The following is a 24,169-nucleotide window of genomic DNA, read 5'->3' as shown; positions in this document are numbered from 1 at the left end:
CCTGACAGACGAGTTCTATCGTTTTAAAGGAAGAGGACCTCCAACCTTCTGCAGCTAGCCCTCTACTAAACTGACACTCTGCCTGGTTTTTAGTGAATCTACTTTGTTTTTAACAATAGTGATATTGATTTATTAGATCAATATTTAGAAATGTTTCTTTTGTGCTACTGTTATCACTGTTTAAAGTCCTTTATTTTTATTAATATTTATGTACTTGTTTCTCACTTCAGGCCTGTGGGTCTTTGCTGGGATAACAGAACAATGTTTAATATCTATAGCTAGACATTTTCAAATTACATGACAGTGGAGAACAAGTAAGCTTTAGGTCTGTGTATAAGCTACTCTGGTCAGTTCTCTCTCTGGAATTTGGCTTGCTCTCAAGAGGGGAACTCCGGGCCTGATGTTCCAGTGAGGCAGGGTCCCAGTGTGTCCTGGAGGGCCTCTGAGTCCCCGCATTTGGCTGGGACCTCAGCTCTGTGAGCACTGGGGTATGAGGGAGACGGACTGCCCAGGTGGGCATTCTGGGGCACTGTCGGGCAGTAACTGCCGTGTGTGATCCTGGGGGGCGGGGGGTTGCTCCCACCCTGCTTCCTGGCTCTCGGTGCTGGATCTTCTGAGATGGAAGCCTCTAAGGAGATCCCGACAGGAGTGCGACAGCGAGGAAGGTGCTGGAAGCCGCCCTGGTGGGCCTCCCCTCCACAGGCTTCAGAGGGGCGGAGCAGGGAGCAGGCATGGCTGCAAGGGGGTGCAAGAGCCCTGTCGTCCTTGTCACCTGTTGTCCCGAGTGTTCCACATGGGTGGTAACGTGCTGCCACAGCATCTAACACTGGTCAGTAGAGAACCCGATTCTGCACAGGCTCTTTGTGTGCATTAACTTGTGGAGGCCCCCAATGTGTAGGTTTTAGTATTTAGATGAAAATGCTATTTGAATGGACTCTTAACCTGGAAGGCAGTATTTATAACGCATAACCATTTACTTGTAGTGAATTGTTTAAAGTTGTTAACACTTGTTTAAATTTTTTACACTACAGCATTTTGCGATGGTTTACAGAACCCTGGAGTTATTTTTATCAGTACAGGGATAATTAAAACCTTGAATCTTTGTTCCGTCTGCATCACTGAGAACAGCAAAGGCGGGTGGTTCCCAGGAGCCGTCCCTCTGGCTCTGAAAGCTTCCTGGCTGTAGTGTTTTCCACGTGCACTGTGGTCCTGGCATGGACCCTTGGGGTCTCATCCTCCTCGCCAGATCACAGGGTGTTCCTGTGAAGTCCCGGGTCTCTGCGCAGCTGTGCTGGGGGCCCGTGTGTGGGGGCCTCTTGGCCCAAGTGCTGGGAGCTGGAAGTCTCTGCAGAAGCACAGCTGCAGGTCACAGAGTGGCCCATGCCACAGTTAGGACGTGAGCACGGCCCCGCCCCACTCACCTGCTGCCTTTGTGTGGCAGATGCCATGCTGGGTCAATAACCCTTGCAGCCTCTTCACTTCCTTGGACAGATCCTTGTATGCCTGAGATGGACGTTCAAGGGGAGTCATGCGCCTGTGGGGTGGCCAGCATGTCTCCCATCCTCTGTACCAGGAGGTGGCCCTGGCACCCCTCTGCCAGTCCTTACCTGAGTGCAGCTCTCCAGGGTCTCGAACGCCTGGCCCCACGAGACTTCTTCCAGCCAGGCTGGGTCACTGTCCTTGTGGGCCCTCAAGTAGCCAGCCTCCTCAAAGAGTGACCGCAGCTGCTTTGCGTGGCCCTAGAGGCAGAGAAGGTGGCGGGAGCGCCCAGCACCTGGCTGAGGGGCACCAAGGGAGGAGTCGCCCACCTGTGCTCACCTGCGGGGTGATAAGCTCATCCACCAGGTCCTGCTCCACCTGGTCCCACCTCTGCTGCAGGGTCTCAGGCAGCACCGGGTACACTGTGGCCAAAGGCAGTGGCTCAGCCGAGGCCACTCCTGTCCATGTCCCCCAATACAGTGTGTGGACGCCGACACACGCTGGCCAAACCACACCCCCCCTTCAACACTCCCCCAACACAGTGTGGGGCAGCACACCCACCCTGGCACCAGGTCCCACCTAGCAAGGCGTGGGGGTGGCAGACGAGTGGCGTCTCGAAAGTCAGTGAGTACACACAGGTGCTAGGCTCTGACACCTGGGCCAGTCTGTCGCGTTTCCCGCATGTGAGCTCCACCTGGGGGTGGAGTGTGGGTGATGGCAGCTGAGGGTCCTGGGCCCTCATCTGCAGCCCTCACCTTAGTCTGCCGGCTCCCATGGGCCCTCACCTTAGCCTGCCGGCTCCTGGAGCCGCAGGAGTCACCATCGCGCATCCACATGCCCATGAAGCTGTAGTTGGCGATTTCCCACTCATGCCAGATGCTGGGGAGGTAGGCAGGTGAGCCTGAGGGCCACCCCCCTACCTGCGGCTCACCCAAGTTGGCGGGCTGGGGCGGGGGTATGGGAGCCTCAGGGCCACCCCCACCCCGCCTGCAGCTCACCCTAGGATCCCACTGTAGGCATTCCAGCGGAAGGTCTGCTCGTGCTGGGTGACATTGTGGAAGGGGCAGAACTCGTACTTGTACCTGGGGGCGCACAGCGTTGTCAGGGGGGTCCCCAGGGCTGGCCCCATGCCGCCGCCTGCCCTGCACTCACTCACGTGGACTCCACCAGACTGAAGCACTTGCTGGAGAGTCTGAGCAGGTGCCTGGGCCCTGTGAGGAGAGGGTGCCGTGAGTGGGGAGGCCAGGGGCTGACAGGGACACATCGCGTGGCACAAGCTCCACAGAGGACGTCCCACCGGGATGTGAGCAGCATGAGCACGCCCCCGACAGCCTGAGGGGGGCCACATAAGAGGAAAGGTGATGAGAGAGAGGCCGCCAGAAGTGCAAGTCCTGGCCTCCATGGCCCTCAGGAGGGGGTACTGCCCCTAGAGCCTAAGAGGTGCACTCTGAGACCTGCAGGTCTCCCCGGAGCCACTCGGAGCAGGATGGAGGCAGCCTCAGAGGACACTGGGGCCATGCTCTGGGAGGGGCCTGGCTGGGCAGCCCATGCTACACCTCACCCACAGAGGGGTCCAGGAGGCCTCTGTGATGGGAATGTGCTGTTCTAAACCTGGTCGGCACTTTTTTAAAAACCTCTTGCCAGTATTACTTTTTCTATTGAAGTTGAAATAAAAGTGTTGAGTGACTGTTTCCCAGACACCCGACTCCAGGCCCTGCCTCCCAAGTCAAGCCAGAAGAAGCCAGAAACTAGCCGGATGAGCCCCCTGCCCACTCGCCGGGCCCCCCAGGAGTGGGGCAGCAAGTGCCCTCTGCAGCCCTCTGGGTGCTGCCCACTGCTCTACATAGCCTCATCCCCTCCTCTGCAGCTTCTGCGTGGGGGCCCCAGCTCACCTCCAGAGCCTGGACCAGCATGTCTGTGTGGATGGCCCAGACCTGGCCACCCACCCTCTCCCGAATGATGTTCTGGGTGCCTGCTACCCCCTCATGCTATCCTAGGAGGAGGCCATAACCCTCCCCCACCCTTCCTGTGGGCACCGGGTACGCATGGCCATCATGCAAGCTCCAGGCCCTCCGGCTGGGCCCCCAGCTCTCTGGCCCCCCTCCCCTACACAGTGGCCTCCTGTCTTCAATTCCTGCAGCCGCGGGCATGCCCTGCACCACGGCCCTGCCACAGCAGAGTGTGACACGGTCCCTAGAAACCACACAAAGACTCAGCCTGTGCTCTAGTACATGTGGGCCTGCTCACACTCAGGACAGTGAGTCCACATGCTCACATGCGTGACAGGACGGGGTGCACACACAAGTTCACATGGGTGGGTACATGCTTGGGCTGGGGCTCACAGGTCTGCTCACGGCAGACATGCCTGGACTGGGACCGGGGCTCACAGGTCTACACGCGGCAGACACGCTGGGGCTGGGGCTCACGGGTCTGCACACAGCAGCCTCACTCAAGCAAAGGGAACAGGACAGAGCACTGTGGCCTGAGGCTGGCCTGGCCCAGTGTGGGCTCCCTCCTCCAGGGCATGGTGCTGGGGTCACTGCCCCTCCCCAGCCTCTGCTCGCTCCTGGCCCTCACACCTGCTAAGACAAAAGTGGGCCCCATGCCCGGCCCTTATCCTGGGCACCAGACACTTCAAATGGCCAACTCCCACGCTGGCCTGGCAGGCTCCATGCCATGAGCCACACAGCTGGAGCCACACCTGAACTGAGCACCCTCCCACGGCCACCTCCGGCGCCATCCCTCCCTTCTCCCTGGCCCACATCAAAGACTCAAGTCGCTGCCCTCACCTCCTGCCTGTAGCCCTGGTGATGCTCCCCTTGGCCCTGGCCGTGTTGTCTCTTGATGACGTGCCTTTCCCTTTAACCTGTCCTAAGGGACTGCCCCCCACCACTCTCCACTGGCTGGTGTGGCCCCCGACCTGACTGCACTCAGCTGAGCCCCAAGCCTATTTCCTGCACCCCTTCATCCCACCACGCACTCTCGCCAGGGCCCTCACCCACTGCCAACCCAGTGATAAGCCCTGAACCAACAATGCCAGCCCCAACCCCAGCGCCAGCCTCGCAGGGCCAAAACCACACTAGTGGACACTCACCAACTCAGTTCTGGTCCTGGGCATCTGAAGCTTAGCAGCCCCGGAGCCATCGTCCCCCACCCTCCCTCCAGAATTCAGCTCTAAGCCCCACCATTGCCACTTCCTGAGTCTGCTCATCCATCCAGTCTCACTGACCCCTCCACCTCTGAGTCCAAGCACGGGTGGCTCTGGTGGACCACCCTGACTAGGCCTGGAGATGCCGATGGCCCACCCCCAACACTGGGCAGGATATGGAGACAGAAGAGGAGTAAGGAAATGGCCAGAATGACACTAAACCAACCAGACCAAGCAGACACGCAACGCATGTGCCACCCAAGCAGGCACGCAGCACATGTCAATAATAGCACAACACACGCTCTTCTCCAGTGCTCACAGGTCATTCCCCAGGCGAGGCCACATGCTAGACCACAAAGCAAGTCTCAGTAGAGAGGCGGAAACCACATGAAGTATTTTCTCCAACCACCAAACCAAAAACCGATCCTGTTGCCATCAAATCAATTCTGACTCATGACAACCCCATATGCTACAGAGTACAACTGCTGCACAGGTTTTCTTGGCTATAAGCTTTAAGCAAAGGCAGTGTCTAGGCCTTTCTTTCGTGGAGCTACCAGGTGGCTTTGAACCATGAACCTTTAGGTTAGTAGTTGGGCACAAACCACTTGCAACACCCAAGGACTTTCTCCAACCACAATACAGTGAAATCAGATATTAGTAACAAAACTGAAAAATACACAAATATGTGGAAATTAAAAACACACTCTTAGACAACCAATGAGACAAGGAAAAAATCAGGAAACACTTAAGAGTCGAAGGAAAACAAAAGCACAACATACCAAAACTCATGAGATGCAGCAAAAGCAGTGCTCAGAGGGAAATTTATAGCTGTAAATAGCTACATTAAAAAAGACCACAAATCAATAAATTTACAACTTGAGAAACTGAAAAAAAGAGCAAACCAAACCCAAAGCAACCAGAAAGGAGATAACAAAGACAGAGCAGAAATAAATGAAACCAGAACAGAAAAATAGAATCAATGAAATTAGAAGTTCTTTTGTGAAACAATCAATAAATCAACAAAGCTTTAGTAAGACCGACAAAGAAATGGAAGATGCAAATATCTAAAATCAGAAAGTGGGGACATCATAACCGACCCTACAGAAATAAAAATGATCATAATACTGTGAACAGTTTTGCACCAACAAATTAATCTACGTTAAATGGACAAATTTCTAGACAACGCGTAAGATTCCTACAGTGACTCAAGAAGAAATAGAAGATCTCAATAAACTTGTAACAAGTGCAGAAATCAAATCAGTAATTAAAAAAAAAAAAAAAAACCTCCCTCCCAAAAAAGAAAGAGTCCTGGACCAGATGGCTTCACTAGGGAATTCTACAGAACATTTATAGAAAAAGTAACCCCAATCCTTCTTAAGCCTTTCCAAAAATAAAAGCAGAGGGAATACTTCCTAACTCATTCGGTGAGGCTAGCACTATTCTGATACCAAAACCAGACAAAGACAACACAAGAAAACTACAGACCAATGTCCCCTATGAATATACATACAAAAATCCTCAACGAAATACTAAAAGTATATCCAAAAGCATATAAAATGATTATACACCACAATAAGGCAGGATTTATCCCAGGAATGCAAGGGTGGTTCAACGTTAGAAAATCAATCAACATAACACACCATATTAAGACAAAAAAAGGAAAGAACCTTATGGTCATCTAAATAGACAAAATAAGGCAGTAGACAAAATACAACATACTTTCATGATAAAAACACTGAACAAGCTAGGAATAGAGGGGAAATTTCTCAATATGCTAAAGGACATTTATGAAAAACCCACAGCTAACACCACGCTCAGTGGAGAAAGACATAGCTTTCCCCTGAAGATCATGAGCAAAACAAGGATGCCTGCTCTCACCACTGCTATTCAATATTGTACTGGAAGTTCTAGCCAGAGCAATTACAAGAAAAGGAAATAAAAAGTATATCAGGAAGGAAGAAGTAAAATTACCCCATTTTGTAAGCGACATGATCCCATATAGATAAAAACCCACTGCCGTCGAGTTGATTCTGACTCATAGCGACCCTATAGGACAGGGTAGAACTGCCTGATAGTTTCCAAGGAGCGTCTGGCAGATTCGAACTAAGATCCCAAAGAATCCACAAGAAAACTACAGGCCTAATAAATGAACTCAGCAAGGTGGCAGGATGCACAGTCAACACACAAAAATCAGTCAGGCTTTTATATGTCAACAATGAGCATCACGAAAAGGAAGTTAGATTTCATAACATGGAGGAATACGGAAGGCATTATGTTGAGTGAAATTAGTCAACTGCAAAAGGACAAATATTGTATGAGACCACTATTACAAGAACTCCAGATAAAGATTAAACACAGAAGAAAATATTCTTTGATGGTTACGACAGTGGGGAGGGAGAGAAAGGGATATTCACTAACTAGACAGTAGACAAAAAATTTTTTTAGGTGAAGGGAAGGGCAACACATAGCACAGGGATAGTCAGTACAGCTGGACTAAACCAAAAGCAAAGAAATTTCCTCAATACAACCAAAAGCTCTGAAGGCCAGAGTAGCAGGGATAGGGTCTGGGGACCATGGTTTCAGGAGACATCTAGATCAACTGGCATAACAAAATGTATTAAGAAAACGGTCTGCATTCCACTTTGGTGAGAGGCGTCTGGGGTCTTAAACGCTAGCAAGCGGCCATCTAAGATGCATCAACTGGTCTCAACCCACCTGGAGCGAAGAATGAAAGAACACCAAAGACACAAGGTAAATACGAGCCCAAGAGACAGAAAGGGCCACATAAACCAGAGACTCCATCAGCCTGAGACCCAAAGAACTAGATGGTGCCCAGCTACCACCGATGACTGCCCAAACAGGGAACACAACAGAGAATCCCTGATGGAGCAGGGGAATAGTGGGATGCGGATTTTAAATTCTTGTAAAAAGACCAAGCTTAATGGTCTGACTGTGACCAGAGGTATCCTGACGGTCATGGTCCCTGGACCCTTTGACAGCCCAAGATTGGAGCCAGTCCTGAAACCAACTCTACAGACAGGGATTGGCCTGGACTATAAGATAGACAATGATGCTGGTGAAGACTGAACTTCGTGGCTCAAGTAGATGCATGAAACTATGTGGGCCACTCCTGTCTGGTGGCGAGATGAGAAGGAAGATGGGGACAGAAGCTGGTTGAATGGGCACAGGGAACACAGGGTGGAGAGGAGGAATGTGCTGTCTCATTAAGGGGAGAGCAGCTGGGAGTGCCTGATAGGGTGTTTACAGCTTTTTGTATGAGAGACTGACTTGATTTTTTAACCTTTCACCTAAAGCACAATAAATAAATTAAAAAAAAAAAGGGGGGGGTTAGGGAAACAATTTCATTTACAATAGCATCTAAAAGAATAAATATCTAGGAATAAATTTAACCAAGACGTAAATTTAAAGACATGCGCACTGAAATCTACAAAATATCACTGAAAGAAATCGAAGAAGACCTAAATAAATGGACCAAGAGGAAGTCGTTCAAACAGAAAAAGGGGATACTGCATGGTTTAAAATCAGGAAAGGTGTGCGTCAGGGTTGTATCCTTTCACTGTGTGCTGAGCAAATAATCTGAGAAACTGGACTATATGAACAGGACTGGTGGAAGACTCATTAACAACCTGCAATATGCAGATGACACAACCTTGCTTGCTGAAAGAGAAAAGGACTTGAAGCACTCACTCATGAAGATCAACGATTACAGCCTTCACTATGGATTACACCTCAACATAAAGAAAACAAAAATCCTCAAAACTGGACCAATAAGCAACACCACAATAAATGGAGAAAAGATTGAATTTGTCAAGGATTTCATTTTACTTGGATTCACAATCAACACCCACGGGAGCAGCAGTCAAGAAACCAAACAATGTATTTCGGCGGGCAAATACCTCTTCAAAATGTTGAAAAGCAAAGAAGTCACCTTGAAGACTAAGGTGCGCCTGACCCAAGCCATGCTATTTTCCAACCACCTCACATGCATGTGAAAGCTGGATAATGAATAAGAAGGACTGAAGAAGAACTGATGCCTCTAAACTATGGTGCTGACAAAGAATATTGAATATTCTTTGCCAGCACCATAGTTTGGAAGAACAATCAAGTCTCTCTTGGAAAAAATACAGCCAGAGTGCTCCTTGGATGCAAGGACGGCAAGACTTCATCTCATGTACTTTGGGCGTGTTATCAGGAGGGACCAGTCCCTGGAGAAGAACACCAAGCTTAGTAAGATAAAGAGTCAGTGAAAAAGAGGAAGACCCTTGACAAGATGGACTGACACAGTGGCTGCAACAATGGGCTCAAACATAGCAATGACCGTGAGGATGGAGCTGGACCAGCCAGTGTTTCATTCTGTTGTACCTAGATGATAGGATCACTATGAGTCAGAACTGACTTGATGGTACCTAACAACAACAACAACAAATAAATGGAAGGACATTCTGCATTCATGGATTGAAAAATTTAATATTGTTAAGGTATCAATACTACCGAAAGCAATCTATAAATTCAATGTAATCCCTATCAAAATTCTAACAACTTTCTTTACAGAAATGGAAAAGCTAATCCTCAAATTTATATGGAACTGCAAGGGGCCTCAAATGGCTAAAGCAATCTTGAAAAAGGATTAAAAAATAAGATTCACACTTCTGATCTCAAAACATACTATAAAGCTACAGTAATCAAGACAGTCTGATACTGGTACAAGGATAGACATACAGACCAATGGAATAGAAATGAGAGTCCAGAAATAAACCCATACATCTATGGTGAAATGGTTTTCAACAAGGTTGCTAAGACCGTCCAATGTGGAAAGAATAATTTCTTCAATAAATGGTGCTGGAACAACTGGATTTCCGCAAAGGAAAGAATCAACCTGGGCCCATACCTTATACCATATAGGAAAACTAATTCAAAATGGACCAAAGACCTAAAGATAAAAAATTAAAACCACCAAAAATCTTAGCAGAAAACACAGGGGCAATGCTTCAGGACCTAGTTTTTAACAATGAGTTTTTAGATATGACACCAAAAGCACAGCAAAAAAGACAAATAAAGGGGACTTCAACAAAATTAAAAATTTGTGTTCATCAAAGGACTTTATCAACAAAGTAAGGAGACAGCCTACATACTGGGAAAAGAATTTTGGGAAGCTTATATCTGAGTGGTGCAGTGGTTAAGCATTCAGCTGCTAACCAAAAGGTAGACAGTTCAAACCCACCAGGCAGTCCCTGGAACCCTATGGGGCAGTTCTACTCTGTCCTATAGGGTCGCTATGAATCAGAATTGACTTCATGGCAACAGGTTTTGTTTTTGTTTTTTTTGGATATCTGAGAAGTGTTTAATATCTAGAATATATAAAGATGTCCTACAACTTAACAACAAAAAGACAAACAACCCAATCAAAAAACTGGCAAAGAATTTGACATTTCACCTAAGAAGAAATACAAATGGCCAACAAGCACATGAAAAGATGCTCAACATCACTAGGGAAATGCAAATAAATACCATGATTAAATATAACACCACCCTCACTAGAATGGCTATGATCAAAAAAATAAAAACAAAAGTGTTGACGAGGTTATGGAGAAATTGGAACTCTCATCCATTGCTGGTGGGATTGTGAAATGGGGCAGCCACTGTGTAAAACAGTTTGGGAGTTCCTCAAAAAGCTAAACATAGAATTAACATATGATCTAATAATTCCACTCCGACATATATACCCACAAGAACTAAAGCAGGAATGCAAACATATACTTGTACGTCAATGGTCAATGCAGCACTATTAACCATAGCCAAAAGGTAGAAACAACCCAAATGTCCACCAACAGATAAATGGATAACCAAAATGTGGTATACCCAACGATGAAGTATTTGCCATAAGGAGAAATGAAGTCCTGATACATGCTACAACATGAAGCTTGAAGACATGCTTGCAGTGCAGTACATTACTTAATGTGACACTTTTAGCCGAAGTCTTTGTAACTCCCACCAAATGACTGGGTGGGATTATGTGAATGACATGCTTGTGGCCCACCAAGAGGAATGGATAACTTGCTAATAACGTAAATAAGGTTCATGGCATAGTTGTGGGAATGAGACCATGCAAATAAAGTGTATGGAACCCTAACGAGGGACTAGTCAGTTTTGCCACCCCGCTCGGCTTAAAAGAGAGCCAATTCTAGAACAGAGGGAGCCTGACTACCACCGAGAAGAAGAGACATGAGCTGAGCATGTCCTATGGGCCTAGGATCCCTCCGCTGAGATCCAGGAGACAGAGAGCTGTAACACTGAAGATGGCAAGTCAGTGAGAAGTAGCGGCAAAAAAACAGTGGAAGTGGAACCAGGAGACCAGCAAGGGACAGTACGGTGGGCTTCCAGGCCCTTGGAGCAAGAAAGCTGAGTGTCTTTGGGCAGGAGGCTTGATGGCAGAGTAGGCTGCCTATGGGCACTTGGCGGAGCTAGGCTTGCCTATCCACAGAGCTAGACTGAGTGACAAGGCATACTGGCTGAGGGGGGTGCCTCCAAGCACTTTTTAGCAGAGCTAAAAGAGCTTTATAACACTTGCCTGAGCAAGTCCAAGGGGCCAGGGGGAGAGACCCATCTGCACCATGACTAAGAGGAGGCTGTCCTGATGGAAGAACTGTATCGTGAGCATTCCTAAACATTAACTGTAGCCTGTTACTTTTCTAATAAACCCTATAAGTGTGAGTATGGTCTGTGAGTTCTGTGTGGCCCTTGCGATGAATTATCAAATCCAGCAGAGGAGTAGAGCGAGCTGTGGAAGGCACTGTTGGTGTCAGAATTGGCAAAAAGGCTGGAGAGAGGAGGAATGTTTGACCTCTGCCTCACAGGAATCCGCCTTGGGCTGTCGATCTTGATTCTCCTTCCTCCTTGTGAAGTTAGAGGAGGTCAGACGTCCCCATCACATCATTTTTACAATGTTCACTGAAATAAGTCAGACACAAAAGGACAGATATTGTATGATCCCACTTAGGTGAAATGTCTAGAAAAGCAAACTCATAGAGACAGAAAGGACAGTACAGATTACCAGAGGCTCGGGGGTAAGAGACAGGAGCCCTGGTGATGCAGTGGTTAAGTGCTCAGCTGCTAACCCAAAGCATGGTGGTTCGAACCCACCAACTGCTCTGCAGGAGAAAGATGTGGCAGTCTGCTTCCATCAAGATTACAGCCTTGGACCCATAAAACAAAATGTGACTAAATGGGCACACCAGCCCAGGGGCAGGGACAAGAAAGCAGGAAGGGACAGGAAAGGTGGTAATGGGGAACCCAAGGTCAAGAAGGGGAGAGTGTCGACATGTTGTGGGGTTGGCAACCAATGTCACAAAACAACATGTGTATTCACTGTAAATTTTCATCTAAAATACAATTAAAAAAAAAAGATTACGACCTTGGAAACTCTGTGAGGCAGTTCTATTCTGTCCTATAAGGTCTCTATGAGTTGGAATGGGGTGCAGCTTGAGAGGAAATGGGGAGTCATTAGTTAATGGGGACAGGGTTTCTGTTTGCGGGTATGAAGTAGTTTTGCAACTACATGACGATGATGGCTGCACAACACGGTGAAAGCACTTAATGCCACTGAACTGTCACTTACAGATGGGAAAAATGGCAAACTTTGTTATATGTTTTTATAATTAAAAGATGGTGACTTCTAGGTAGCATGGGGTGACAGGAAAGAAGACAAGGACGTTCTTTCCTATAGAGATTTGATACGTGAATACATAAATGCTTTCACATGTTCAAAACTAATGTAAAAGGGACAAAATAAGCTGCTAAAGCTGAAAATGAAGAAAAATAAATGAACTAGCTACATAAATTAATAGCAAAGCAGCAGAGCGCACAGAGCCACTTCAAGTGATTTAAGAGCAGGTCCTTACAGGAGTTCTGACGGAGGCAATGCTGTGCTGTCATTTTTTTTTTTTTAATTTTTATATGCGCTTTAAGTGAAAGTTTACAAATCAAGTCAGTCTCTCATGCAAAAACTTACATACACCTTGCTATATACTCCTAGTTGCTCTTCCCCTAATGAGACAGCACGCTCCTTCTCTCCATCCTGTGTTTCCATGTCCATTCAACCTGCTTCTGTCCCCCTCAGCCTTCACATCTGCCCTCCAGACAGGAACTGCCCACATAGTCTCACGTGTCTACTTGATCCAAGAAGTTCACTCCTCACCAGTATCATTTTCTGTTTTACGCTCCAGTCCAATTCCTGTCTGAAGAGTTGGCTTTGGGAATGGTTCCTGTCTTGGGCTAACAGAATGTCTGGGGACCATGACCTCTGGGGTCCTTCTAGTCTCAGTCAGACCATTAAGTCTGGTTTTTTTACAAGAACTTGAGGTCTGCATCCCACTGCTCTCCTGCTCCTTCAGGGCTCCTCTGTTGTGTTTGCTGTCATGGCTGTCATCGGTTGTAGCTAGGCACTGTCCAGTTCTTCTGGTCTCAGGCTGATGCAATCTCTGATTTATGTGACCCTTTCTGTCTCTTGGGCTCATAATTACCTTGTGTCTTTGGTGTTCTTCATTCTCCTTTGCTCCAGGTGAGCTGAAACCAATTGATGCATCTTAGATGGCCGCTTGCTGGCATTTAAGAGCCCAGATGCCACTCTCCAAAATGGGACGCAGAATGTTTTCTTAATAGATTTTATAATGCCAATTGACCTAGATGTCCCTGAAACCATGGTCCCCAAACCTCCGCCCCTGCTACGCTCACCTTAAAAGCCTTCGGTTTATTTGGGAAACTTCCTTGCTTTTGGTTTAGTCCAGTTGTGGTGACCTCTCTTGTGTGTTGTCTTTCCCTTCACCTAAATTAGTTCTTGTCTACTATCTAATTAATGAATCCTCCTCTCCCTCTCTCCCCCATCTCGTGACCATCAGAGAATATTTTCTCCTCTATTTAAAATATTTCTTCAGTTCTTTGTCCTTTTGCAACTGACTAATTTCATTCAGCATAATGCCTTCCAGGTTCCTCCATGTTATGAAATGTTTCACAGATTCATCATTGTTCTTTATTGATTCATAGTATTCCATTGTGTGAATATACCATAATTTATTTATCCATTCATCCCTTGATGGGCACCTTGGTTGCTTCCATCTTTTTGCTATTGTAAACAGTGCTGCAATGAACATGGGTGTGCACATATCTGTTTGTGTAAAGGCTCTTATTTCTCTAGGATACATTCCAAGGAGTGGGGTTGCTGGATCGTATAGTAGTTCTATTTCTAGCTTTTGAAGGAAGCGCCAAATTGATTTCCAAAGTGGTTGTGCCATTTTACATTCCCACCAGCAGTGTGTAAGTGTTCCAGCCTCTCCGCAACCTCTCCAACATTTATTATTTTGTGCTTTTTGGATTAATGACAGCCTTGTTGGAGTGAGACAGAATCTATGGCTAATGCAACACGCATTATATTAGATTACATTAATCCACAAGTATAGGAGTTGGGCCCCCACGTGTCTGTCAGTTTGTCATACTGCGGGGGCTTGTGTGTTGCTGTGATGCTGGAAGCTATGCCACCGGTGTTCAGATACCAGAAGGGTCACCCATGGAGGACACGTTTCAGCTGAGCTTCCAGACTAAGATAGGCTAGGAAGGACCGGGAACTCTACTTCTGAAAAGCATTAGCCAGTGAAAACCTTATGAATAGCAGCAGAACATCGTCTGATATAGTGCTGGAAGATGAGCCCCCCAGGTTGGAAGGCACTCAAAAGAGGACTGGGGAAGAGCTGCCTCCTCTACAGTAAACCTTAATGACGTGGATGGAGTAAAGCTTTCGGGACCTTCATTTGCTGATATGGCACAACTCAAAATGAGAAGAAACAGCTGCAAACATCCATTAATAATCAGAACCTGGAATGTATGAAGTATGAATCTAGGAAAATTGGAAATCGTCAAAAATGAAATGGAATGCATAAACATCAATATCCAAGGCGTTAGTGAGCTGAAATGGACTGGTACTGGCCATTTTCAAACAGACAATCATATAGTCTACTATGCTGGGAATGACAACTCGAAGAGGAATGGTGTTGCATTCATCGTCAAAAAGAACATTTCAAGATCTATCCTGAAGCGCAATGCTGTCTGTGATAGGATAATATCCATACGCCTACACGGAAGACCAGTTAATACAACTATTATTCAAATTTATGCACCAACCATTAGGGCCAAAGAAATAGAAGATTTTTATCAGCTGCTGCAGTCTGAAATTGATCAAACATGCCATCAAGATGCATTGATAATGACTGGCGATTGGAATGCGAAAGTTGGAAACAAAGAAGGATCAGTAGTTGGAAAATATGGCCTTGGTGATAGAAACAATGCCAGAGCTCGAATGATAGAATTTTGCAAGACCAACGACTTCTTCATTGCAAATACCTTCTTTCACCAACATAAACAGCGACTATACACAAGGACCTCACCAGATGGAACACACAGAAATCAAATTAACTACATCTGTGGAAAGAGACAATGGAAAAGCTCGATATCATCAGTCAGAACAAGGCCAGGGGCCAACTGTGAACAAACCATCAATTGCTCATATGCAAGTTCAAGCTGAAACCGAAGAAAATCAGAGCAAGTCCACGAGAGCCAAAATATGACCTTGAGTATATCCTACCTGAATTTAGAGACCATCTCAAGAATAGATTTGATGCATTGAACACTAGTGAACAAAGACCAGATGAATTGTGGAATGACATCAAGGACACCATCCATGAAGAAAGCAAGAGGTCTCTGAAAAGATGGGAAAGAAAGAAAAGACCAAGATGGATGTCAGAGGAGACTCTGAAACTTGCTCTTGAGTGCCGAGCAGCTAAAGCAAAAGGAAGAATTGATGAAATAAAAGCACTGAACAGAAGATTTCAAAGGGCCTCTCAAGAAGACAAAGTAAAGTATTATAATGACATGTGCAAAGGGCTGGAGATGGAAAACCAAAAGGGAAGAACACACTCGGCGTTTCTCAAGCTGAAAGAACTGAAGAAAAAATTCAAGCCTCGAGTTGCAACAGTGAAGGATTCCATGGGGAGAATATTAAATGATGCAGGAAGCATCAAAAGAAGATGGAAGGAATACACAGAGTCATTATACCAAAAAGAATTAGTAGATATTCAACCTTTTCAAGAGGTAGCGTATGATCAGGAACCGATGGTACTGAAGGAAGAAATTCAAGCTGCTCTGAAGGCACTGGCGAAAAAAAAGGCTCCAGGAATTGATGGAATATCAATTGAGATGTTTCAACAAACAGATGCAGCACTGGAGGTGCTCACTCATCTATGCCAAGAAATATGGAAGACAGCTTCCTGGCCAACTGACTGGAAGAGACCCATATTTATGCCTATTCCCAAGAAAGGTGATCCAACCGAATGTCGAAATTATAGAACAATATCATTAACATCACATGCAAGCAAAATTTTGCTGAAGATCATTTAAAAAAACGGCTGCAGCAGTATATCGACAGGGAACTGCCAGAAATTCAGGCCGGTTTCAGAAGAGGCCGATTGCTGTTGTCAGATGGATCCTGCCTGAAAGCAGAGAATCCCAGAAGGATGTTTACCTGTGTTTTATTGACTATGCAAGGCATTCGACTGTGTGGATCATAACAAACTATGGATAACACTGCAAAGAATGGGAATTCCAGAACACTTAATTGTGCTCATGAGGAACCTTTACATAGATTAAGAGGCAGTTGTTTGGACAGAACAAGGGGATACTGATTGGTTTAAAGTCAGGAAAGGTGTGCGTCAGAGTTGTATTCTTTCACCATACCTATTTAATCTGTATGCTGAACAAATAATATGAGAAGCTGGACTATATGAAGAAGAACGGGACATCAGGATTGGAGGAAGACTCATTAACTACCTGCGTTATGCAGACGACACAACCCTGCTTGCTGAAAGTGAAGAGGACTTGAAGCACTTACTAATGAAGATCAAAGACCACAGCCTTCAGTATGGACTGCACCTCAACATAAAGAAAACAAAAATCCTCACAACTGGACCAATGAGCAACATCATGATCAACCGAGAAAAGATTGAAGTTGTCAAGGATTTCATTTTACTTGGATCCACAATCAACAGTCATGGAAGCAGCAGTCAAGAAATCAAAAGACTCATTGCATTGGGTAAATCTGCTGCAAAGGACCTCTTCAAAGTGTTGAAGAGCAAAGATGTCACCCCGAAGACTAAGGTGCACCTGACCCAAGCCATGGTATTTTCAATCACATCATATGTATGTGAAAGCTGGACAACAAAGAGTTAACGCCTTTGAATTGTGGTGTTGGTCAAGAATACTGAATATACCATGGACTGCCAAAAGAACGAACAAACCCGTCTTGGTAGAAGTGCTGCCAGAATGCTCCTTAGAGGCAAGGATGGCGAGACTGCGTCTTACATACTCTGGACATGTTGTCAGGAGGGATCAGTTCCTGGAGATGGACATCATGCTTGGCAGAGTACAGGGTCAGTGGAAAAGAGGAAGACCCTCAACGAGGTGGATTGACACAGTGGCTGCAACAATGAGCTCAACCATAACAACAATTGTAAGGATGGCGCAGGACCGGGCACTGTTTCGTTCTGTTGTGCATAGGGTCGCTATGAGTCGGAACTGACTCGACGGCACCTAACAACAACAACAACGGCTAATGATCGTGAGCATTTCCTCATGTATCTGTTAGCTACCTGAATGTCTTCTTTAGTGAGGTGCCTGTTCATATCCTTTGCCCATTTTTTAATTGGATTATGTCTTTTTGTTGTTGAGTTTTTGCAATAACATGTAAATTTGAGAGATCAGGTGCTGATCGGAAATGTCATAGCTAAAAACTTTTTCCCAGTCCGTAGGTACTCTTTTTACTCTTTTGGTGAGGCCTTTGGATGAGCGTAGGTGTTTGACTTTCAGGAGCTCCCAGTTATCTAGTTTCTCTACTGGTGTTTGTGTGTTGTAAGTAATGTTTTATATACTGTTTATACCATGTATTAGGGCTCCTAGTGTTGTCCCTATTTTTTCTTTCATGATCTTTATTGTTTTAGATTTTATATTTAGGTCTTTAATCCATTTTGAGTTGGTTTTTGTGCATGGTATAAGCTATGGGTCTTGTTTCATTTTTTTTTTTTGCAGATGGGTATCCAGTTATGCTACCATTTGTTAAAAAGAGACTGTCTTTTCCCCCATTTAACAGACTTTGGGCCTTTGTCAACTATCAGCTGCTCATATGTGGATGGATTTATGTCTGGATTCTCAGTTCTGTTCCATTGGTGTATGTATCTGTTATTGTATCAGTACCAGGCTGTTCTGACTACTGCTGTGGTATAAGAGGTTCTAAAATTCGGTAGTGTGAGGCCTCCCACGTTGTTCTCTTTTCAGTAATGGTTTACTTATCCAGGGCCTCTATCCCTTCCATATGAAGTTCGTGATTTGTTTCTCCATCTCATTAAAAAATGTCACTGGTATTTGGATTGGGATTGCACTGTATCTATAGATTGCTTTGAGCAGAATAGACATTTTTACAATGTGGAGTCTTCTTATCCATGAGCAAGGTATGTTTTTCCACTTCTGTAGGTCTCTTATGGTTTCCTGCAGTACTGTCTTGTAGTTTTCTTTGTATAGGTCTTTTACGTCTCTGGTTAGATTTACTCCTAAGTATTTTATCTTCTTGGGGGCTATTGTAAATGGTATTGATTTGGTGATTTCCTCTTCGATGCTCTCTTTGTTGGTGTAGAGGAATCCAACTGATTTATGTATGTTAATCTTGTATCCTGATACTCTGCTAAACTCTTCTATTAGTTTCAGTATTTTTCTTGAGGTTTTTCTGTATATAGGATCATGTCATCTGCAAACAGAGATACTTTGACTTCTTCTTTGCCAATCTGGATGCCCTTTATCTCTTTATCTAGCCTAACTGCTCTGGCTAGGACTTCCAGCACAATGTTGAATAAGAGTGGTAATAAAGGGCATCCGTGTCTGGTTCCTGTTCTCAAGGGGAATGCTTTCAATCTCTCTCCGTGTAGGATGATGCTGGCTGTTGGCTTTGTATAAATGCCCTTTATAATGTTTAGGAATTTCTCTTCTATTCCCATTTTGCTGAGAGTTTTTATCATGAATGGGTGTTGGACTTTGTTAAATGCCTCTTCTGCATCAATGGATAAAATCATGTGATTTTTGTCTTTTGTTTTATTTATATGACGGATTACATTGTTTTTCTAATGTTGAATCATCCTGCATACCTGGTATGAATCCCACTGGGTCGCGGTGAATTTTTTTTTTTGATACGTTGTTGAATTCTATTGGCTAGAATTTTGTTGAGGATTTTTACGTCTAAGTTCATGAGGGATACTGGTCTGTAATTTTCTTTTTTTGTGGAGTCTCTACTTGATTTCAGTATCAGGGTTATGCTGGCTTCATAGAATTAGTTCGGGAGTATTCCATTCTTTCCTCTGCTCTGAAATACCTTTATTAGTAGTGGTATTAACTCTTCTCTGAACGTTTTGTAGAATTCTCCAGTGAAGCCGTCAGGGCCAGGGTTTTTCTTTGTTGGGATTTTAATTACTTTTTCAATCTCTTCTTTTGGTATGGATTTATTTAGTTGTTCTGCCTCTGTTTGTGTTAGTTTAGGTAAATAGTGTGTTTTTAGAAAGTTGTCCATTTCCTCTAGGTTTTCAAATGTGTTAGAGTACAACTTTTCATAGTACCCTGTTATGATTCTTTTAATTTCAGTTGGGTCTGTTGTGATATTACCCATCTAATTTCTTATCTGGGTTATTTGCCGGTTTATCAATTTTGTTGATCTTTTCAAAGAACTAGCTTTTGGTCTTGTTAACTCTTTCAATAATTGTTAATTATTATTAAATTAAATTAAATTAAAAATTATTATTTTCAATTATTATTTCATTTAATTCTGCTCTAATTTTTATTATTTGCTTTCTTCTGGTGCCTGAAGGTTTCTTTTGTTGCTCTCTTTCTGTTTGTTCAAATTGTAGGGATAATTCTTCGATTTTGGCCCTTTCTTCTTTTTGTATGGGTACAGTTATTGATATAAATTGACCTCTGAGCACTGCTTTCACTGTGTCCCAAAGGTTCTGATGGGAAGGGTTTTCACTCTCACTGGATTCTATCAATTTCTTTATTGCGTCTTTAATTTGTTCTATAATCCAATTGTTTTTGAGCAAAGTGTTGTTCAGTTTCCATGTGTTTGATTTCTTTTCCCTGATTTTTTTGTTACTGACTTCTAGTTTTATGGCTTTATGGTCAGAGAAGACGCTTTGTAGTATTTCGATGTTTTGGATTCTGTTAAGGCTTGCTTTATGGCCTAATATGTGGTCTATTCTAGAGACTGTTCCATATGCGTTGGAAAAGAAAGTATACTTGGAAGCTGTTGAGTGGAGCGTTCTGTGTATGTCTATGAAGCCAAGTTGGTTTGTGGTGTCATGTTTAAACCCTTGTATGTAACCTTGGGTATGAGAAGCCACACAGTTGACCACAGAGCTGCACTCCTGCAGATAGCGTGAGGGACACTGGTGAAACAAAAACAGCACCTGAAGGCGGCAGAGGGCAAGAGGCAGGTGCAGGAGGGGGTCATGCTGGGGAAGAGACCCCTCTACAAAGGTCCAGCTTTTCTGGCTTTGCCCTCCCAGCAGGCCCAGCCAGTGGCTAACACTCAGAGCCTACAGTCTTCAAGGCATCAGGAATCAGGACAGAGTGGAGGTGACCACAGCAGCTGGACATTGAGGGGAAAATGCCAGAAAGGAGAGGCCAGAGAGGGAACCCACATTCTACACCTGAACTCCGCCCAGATCTCCAGCTGAGCCTGCACATGCCCGGGAAGACCGCACTTCCCAGAGAGGCCAAAAGCACAGAGGCGGGACGGCACTACTCTCCACCGCAAGGGAGGTGGCTTGGAGTCTGAGTGCAGCCAAGTTAGCTGCTTGCTAAAAAAATAATAAAGCCTTTGCAAACAATCACAAGAGAACCTTCGAGCATTCAGTGTCAAGAATATATTCCCAAATTACTAGACATATGAGGAAACAGATAAAAGGGGCCCCTAACCAAGAGAAATGGTGCTCAATAGAGATGGGCCCCCAGATGGCACAGATGCTGGAATTAGAAAAGGGTCTTAAAGCAGCTGTTACAGCTATGTTCAAAGGATAATGTAAAAAATAAAATATACTTTTAACAACTGAACAGATAGGAAACCTCGGCAGATAAATGCATGTATATATGCAGCCAGCCTCACTAAGGTTTTTTAAAGACAGAAAAAAACAAGAAGAAAAGCAGCAGAAAGAAGCAGAAGCATGAGAAAGAGAGGAGGAAAGGAACCTCCTAGAAGAGCTGTAACACTGGTAAAAGGCTGCAACACTGAGGACTGGGAGAGCACTGGACGTGACAGATGGCAGGGCTGAGAGGAGCCTATCCTGAGGGGGTTGAGAGGAGGCGAGACAGCTGTCCTGCATCGAAGAAGGAAGGGATGTGCTCTCCTCTTCAGGGGAGCCTTCTAGACTTTGCCTGCATCCGTTCTAATCCTGATCCTTAATAAACCACTTAACTGTATGTATGGTCTGTGAGTTCTGAGTGGCCATCGCATTGGATTCTCAAACCCAGCAGAGAAGTAAAGGGTGCCATAGGAGGGATGGGTAGTGTCAGAACTGGCAAAAAGGTTGGAGAGTGGAGGTATGTCTGACCTCCCCTCACAGAGATCAGTTTGGGGCTGATCATGATGACGCTACTATCACTACTACTCTAAGTCCTATTTTACAGAAGGGATTGTCCTTCACCTAAAAAAGGGCATCTACAAAAACTCACCCACCACCTGTCTGTCATACTGTGGTGGCTTGTGTCTCGGTGTGATGCTGGATGTGTGCCACTGATTCTTCAAACACTAGCAGGGTCACCATGGTGGGCAGGTTTCAGCAGAGCTTCCAGATTAAGACAGACTAGGAAGAAAGGCCTGGTGATCTATTTCCAAAAATCAGCCAGTGAAAATCCTATGGATCACAAAAGAACATTGCCCGATATAGCGCTGGAATATGACCCCCTACATTGGAAGGCATTCAAAACACACAGTGGCTACAACAACGGACTAAAGCCTAGCAAAGATCATGAATATGGTGCCCACCAAAAACCAAACCCACTGCCATCGAGTCGATTCTGACTCATAGCAACCCTATAGAACAGAGTAGAACTTCCCGATAGAGTTTCCAAGGAGCACCTGGCGGATCCGAACTGTTGACCTCTTGGTTAGCAGCCGTAGCACTTAACCATTACACCAGCAGGGTTTCCGAATAGGGTGCGGCACTGGGCAACTTTTCGTTATGTTGTACGCAGGGTCGCCATAAGGGGGTGCCAACTTGATGGTAGCTGACAACAGCGAAAACCCATAGCTGTCATCAGACATAAAGCTGAGAGACTGGCTGCTGTCCCCTAAAATCAGAAACAAATAGGGACGTCCACTCTCACCGCTTCTAACCACCACTGCACAGGACGCCCTCAGCAGGGAAACAGACCAGAAAAAGCAGGGAAAGTCATACAGATTAGAAAGGGAAAACTGTCTTTATCCCAGCTAAAATGAAGAAGAAGCATTAAAGACCACGGGATGCAATGAACAAATTCCAGAATGTTGGAAACAAATGATTGTTTCTTCAACAAATAAACCAAAGGGAAACCCAACATATTACAAGAGACTTAAAGTACATACAAGTATACGCAACGTGCAGACTTTAGACACTGGCTCTATTTAAAATAATTTACAAGGCAAACAGAGAAATCGAAACACTGGGGGATCTGTGTTGCATTTAAAGAATTACTGCTTTATTTCTAAGTGTGATGATGACGTTGTGGCTATGCTCTTAGGAGACACATACCAAATATTTACAAATAAAGTATGTGATTGGAGATGTGCCGCAAAGTAACAGTGGTGGCAGGGAGAAACTAAAAGTAGAAATCAAAGCTGGACTTAGTTGAGAACTGTGAAAGTAGTTGGGGCTTTATCAAAACCTCCTTCCCACTTCTATATAGGCTTGAAATTGTTCACAACACAAAAGCTTAAAGAGCAAAAGAAAAACCAAAAGCAAGCACTAAAACTGAGCGTAAAGAGAAACCAGTGGCCCAGACTGCACATCAAATGGGTAACAAGCACAGAGAAGAGGATCCTGTGGTCAGGTGCAACCTCACTGCATTGACAGTCAGCTTAGCGGGGCACATGCCAGAGGCAAACAAGGAAAACCTCAAGCCTCACCCAGTCATTTCACTGATGATACTGATATTGGCACTATCATTTTGACTCTATTTTATGGGAACGACAGGACAAAGTCTCTAAGTATATTTGTTATTAAGGGACCCAGCTTTTTAGTGTTACGGGAAAAAAAGACCAACAGAAAATAAAAGAAAAAATGCTGCAATGTGAAATTTTAATTGAAAATTACAACAGATGTATTTCATACATTCTTCCAGTATGCATGCATACGTATGTGTATGCATGTGGGTGTGTATGCATGTGTGTGTGAGTGAAGGTTTACTTTTTATTTAGAAATACTTATAGACTCACATGTTGCAAACAAATGCAGAAAGGTCCCATGTACCCTTCACCCAGCTTCCCTCAATGCTTATATTGCATAACTTTAGCGTTCCCCCAATGCTTATCCTGCATAACTTTAGCATGTGGCAGACTGACCTTGGCACAGTACAATGAACAGGCCACACTTGGACTTCACCAGTTTTCATATATGCTCGGCAATATGAAAAACACTACACTGTACAGAGTAACTCTTAAAAACATGCACTGAGTTCTAACGCACGCCCAACACGGATGAACCTTGGAAACATCATGCCGAGCAAAACAAGTCAGCGGCAAAAGGACAAATAAATGTATGAATCCACATATATGAAATAAGCTAATATGCAGAAACCAGAGGCTATTAGTGGTAACCAGGGGTGGGAAAGAGGGGGAGTAATTGTTAATGGTGGTAGAATGATATGGAAAAAGAATGGTTGCACAACTTGAAGAATGTAATTAATGTCAGTAAGTTACACATGCAGAAACTGTTGAAATGGCTATGTGTATCTTCACCACACTTAAAAAAAAAAAGTGCTGAGCAAAAGAAGCAGACCCAAGCATATGTGTTATGTGGCTCCGTTTATCTGAAGTCCACACATGACAAAACTTATCAGCAGTGACAGGAATCAGAAAGCGAGGGGGGGGTGGGTCATCAGGCAGGGGCACAGGGAACTTTCTAGGTGATGGGACTGTTCTCGACCTTGTTCTGGGTGGTGATTACACAGACGTGCTCAACTATCAAAGCTCATCAAAGTGAACCCCTCAGACCTTTTATTTTACTGTACCGTCAACTATACTTCAATAAAAAGATCTGCTTAAATCTGAGCCTAGAGTCATGTCCAAAAAGAGAGGGAGAAGGTAAACAAGGATGCCCTTCTTTATCACAGATCTCTTATTAATATATGCAAAAGGAAGACGAGAAAGAGAAACCCAGTGTTTTCTACCCCCGTCGATCACAGTATGAGAGT

General features: G+C 44.9%; 1 protein-coding gene across 2 annotated transcripts in view; it reads right to left on the bottom strand.

Moving 5' to 3' along the window:
• Positions 1 to 1,235: 1,235 nt before the first annotated feature.
• Positions 1,236 to 24,169, bottom strand: part of GNPTG (N-acetylglucosamine-1-phosphate transferase subunit gamma) — a 29,514-nt gene continuing 6,580 nt past the window's right edge. The window contains exons 4-11 of one of the 2 annotated variants that reach the window (XM_064295322.1): positions 2,636 to 2,690; positions 2,478 to 2,561; positions 2,265 to 2,358; positions 2,041 to 2,173; positions 1,819 to 1,901; positions 1,608 to 1,739; positions 1,422 to 1,503; positions 1,236 to 1,345 (exon numbers count right to left, since the gene is read on the bottom strand). In XM_064295322.1, the coding sequence (XP_064151392.1) occupies positions 1,248 to 1,345; positions 1,422 to 1,503; positions 1,608 to 1,739; positions 1,819 to 1,901; positions 2,041 to 2,173; positions 2,265 to 2,358; positions 2,478 to 2,561; positions 2,636 to 2,690 (761 nt within the window). In that variant the 3' untranslated portion in view covers positions 1,236 to 1,247. The remainder of the gene's footprint in view (positions 1,346 to 1,421; positions 1,504 to 1,607; positions 1,740 to 1,818; positions 1,902 to 2,040; positions 2,174 to 2,264; positions 2,359 to 2,477; positions 2,562 to 2,635; positions 2,691 to 24,169) is intronic. The other variant, XM_003417691.4, reaches the window with a different exon arrangement.

This window comes from Loxodonta africana, chromosome 12, assembly GCF_030014295.1.
Source record: "Loxodonta africana isolate mLoxAfr1 chromosome 12, mLoxAfr1.hap2, whole genome shotgun sequence".
NCBI classification, from domain to species: domain Eukaryota; kingdom Metazoa; phylum Chordata; class Mammalia; order Proboscidea; family Elephantidae; genus Loxodonta; species Loxodonta africana.
Note: the sequence above shows the minus strand (reverse complement) of the source record. Positions and strands in the feature narration are given on the sequence as shown.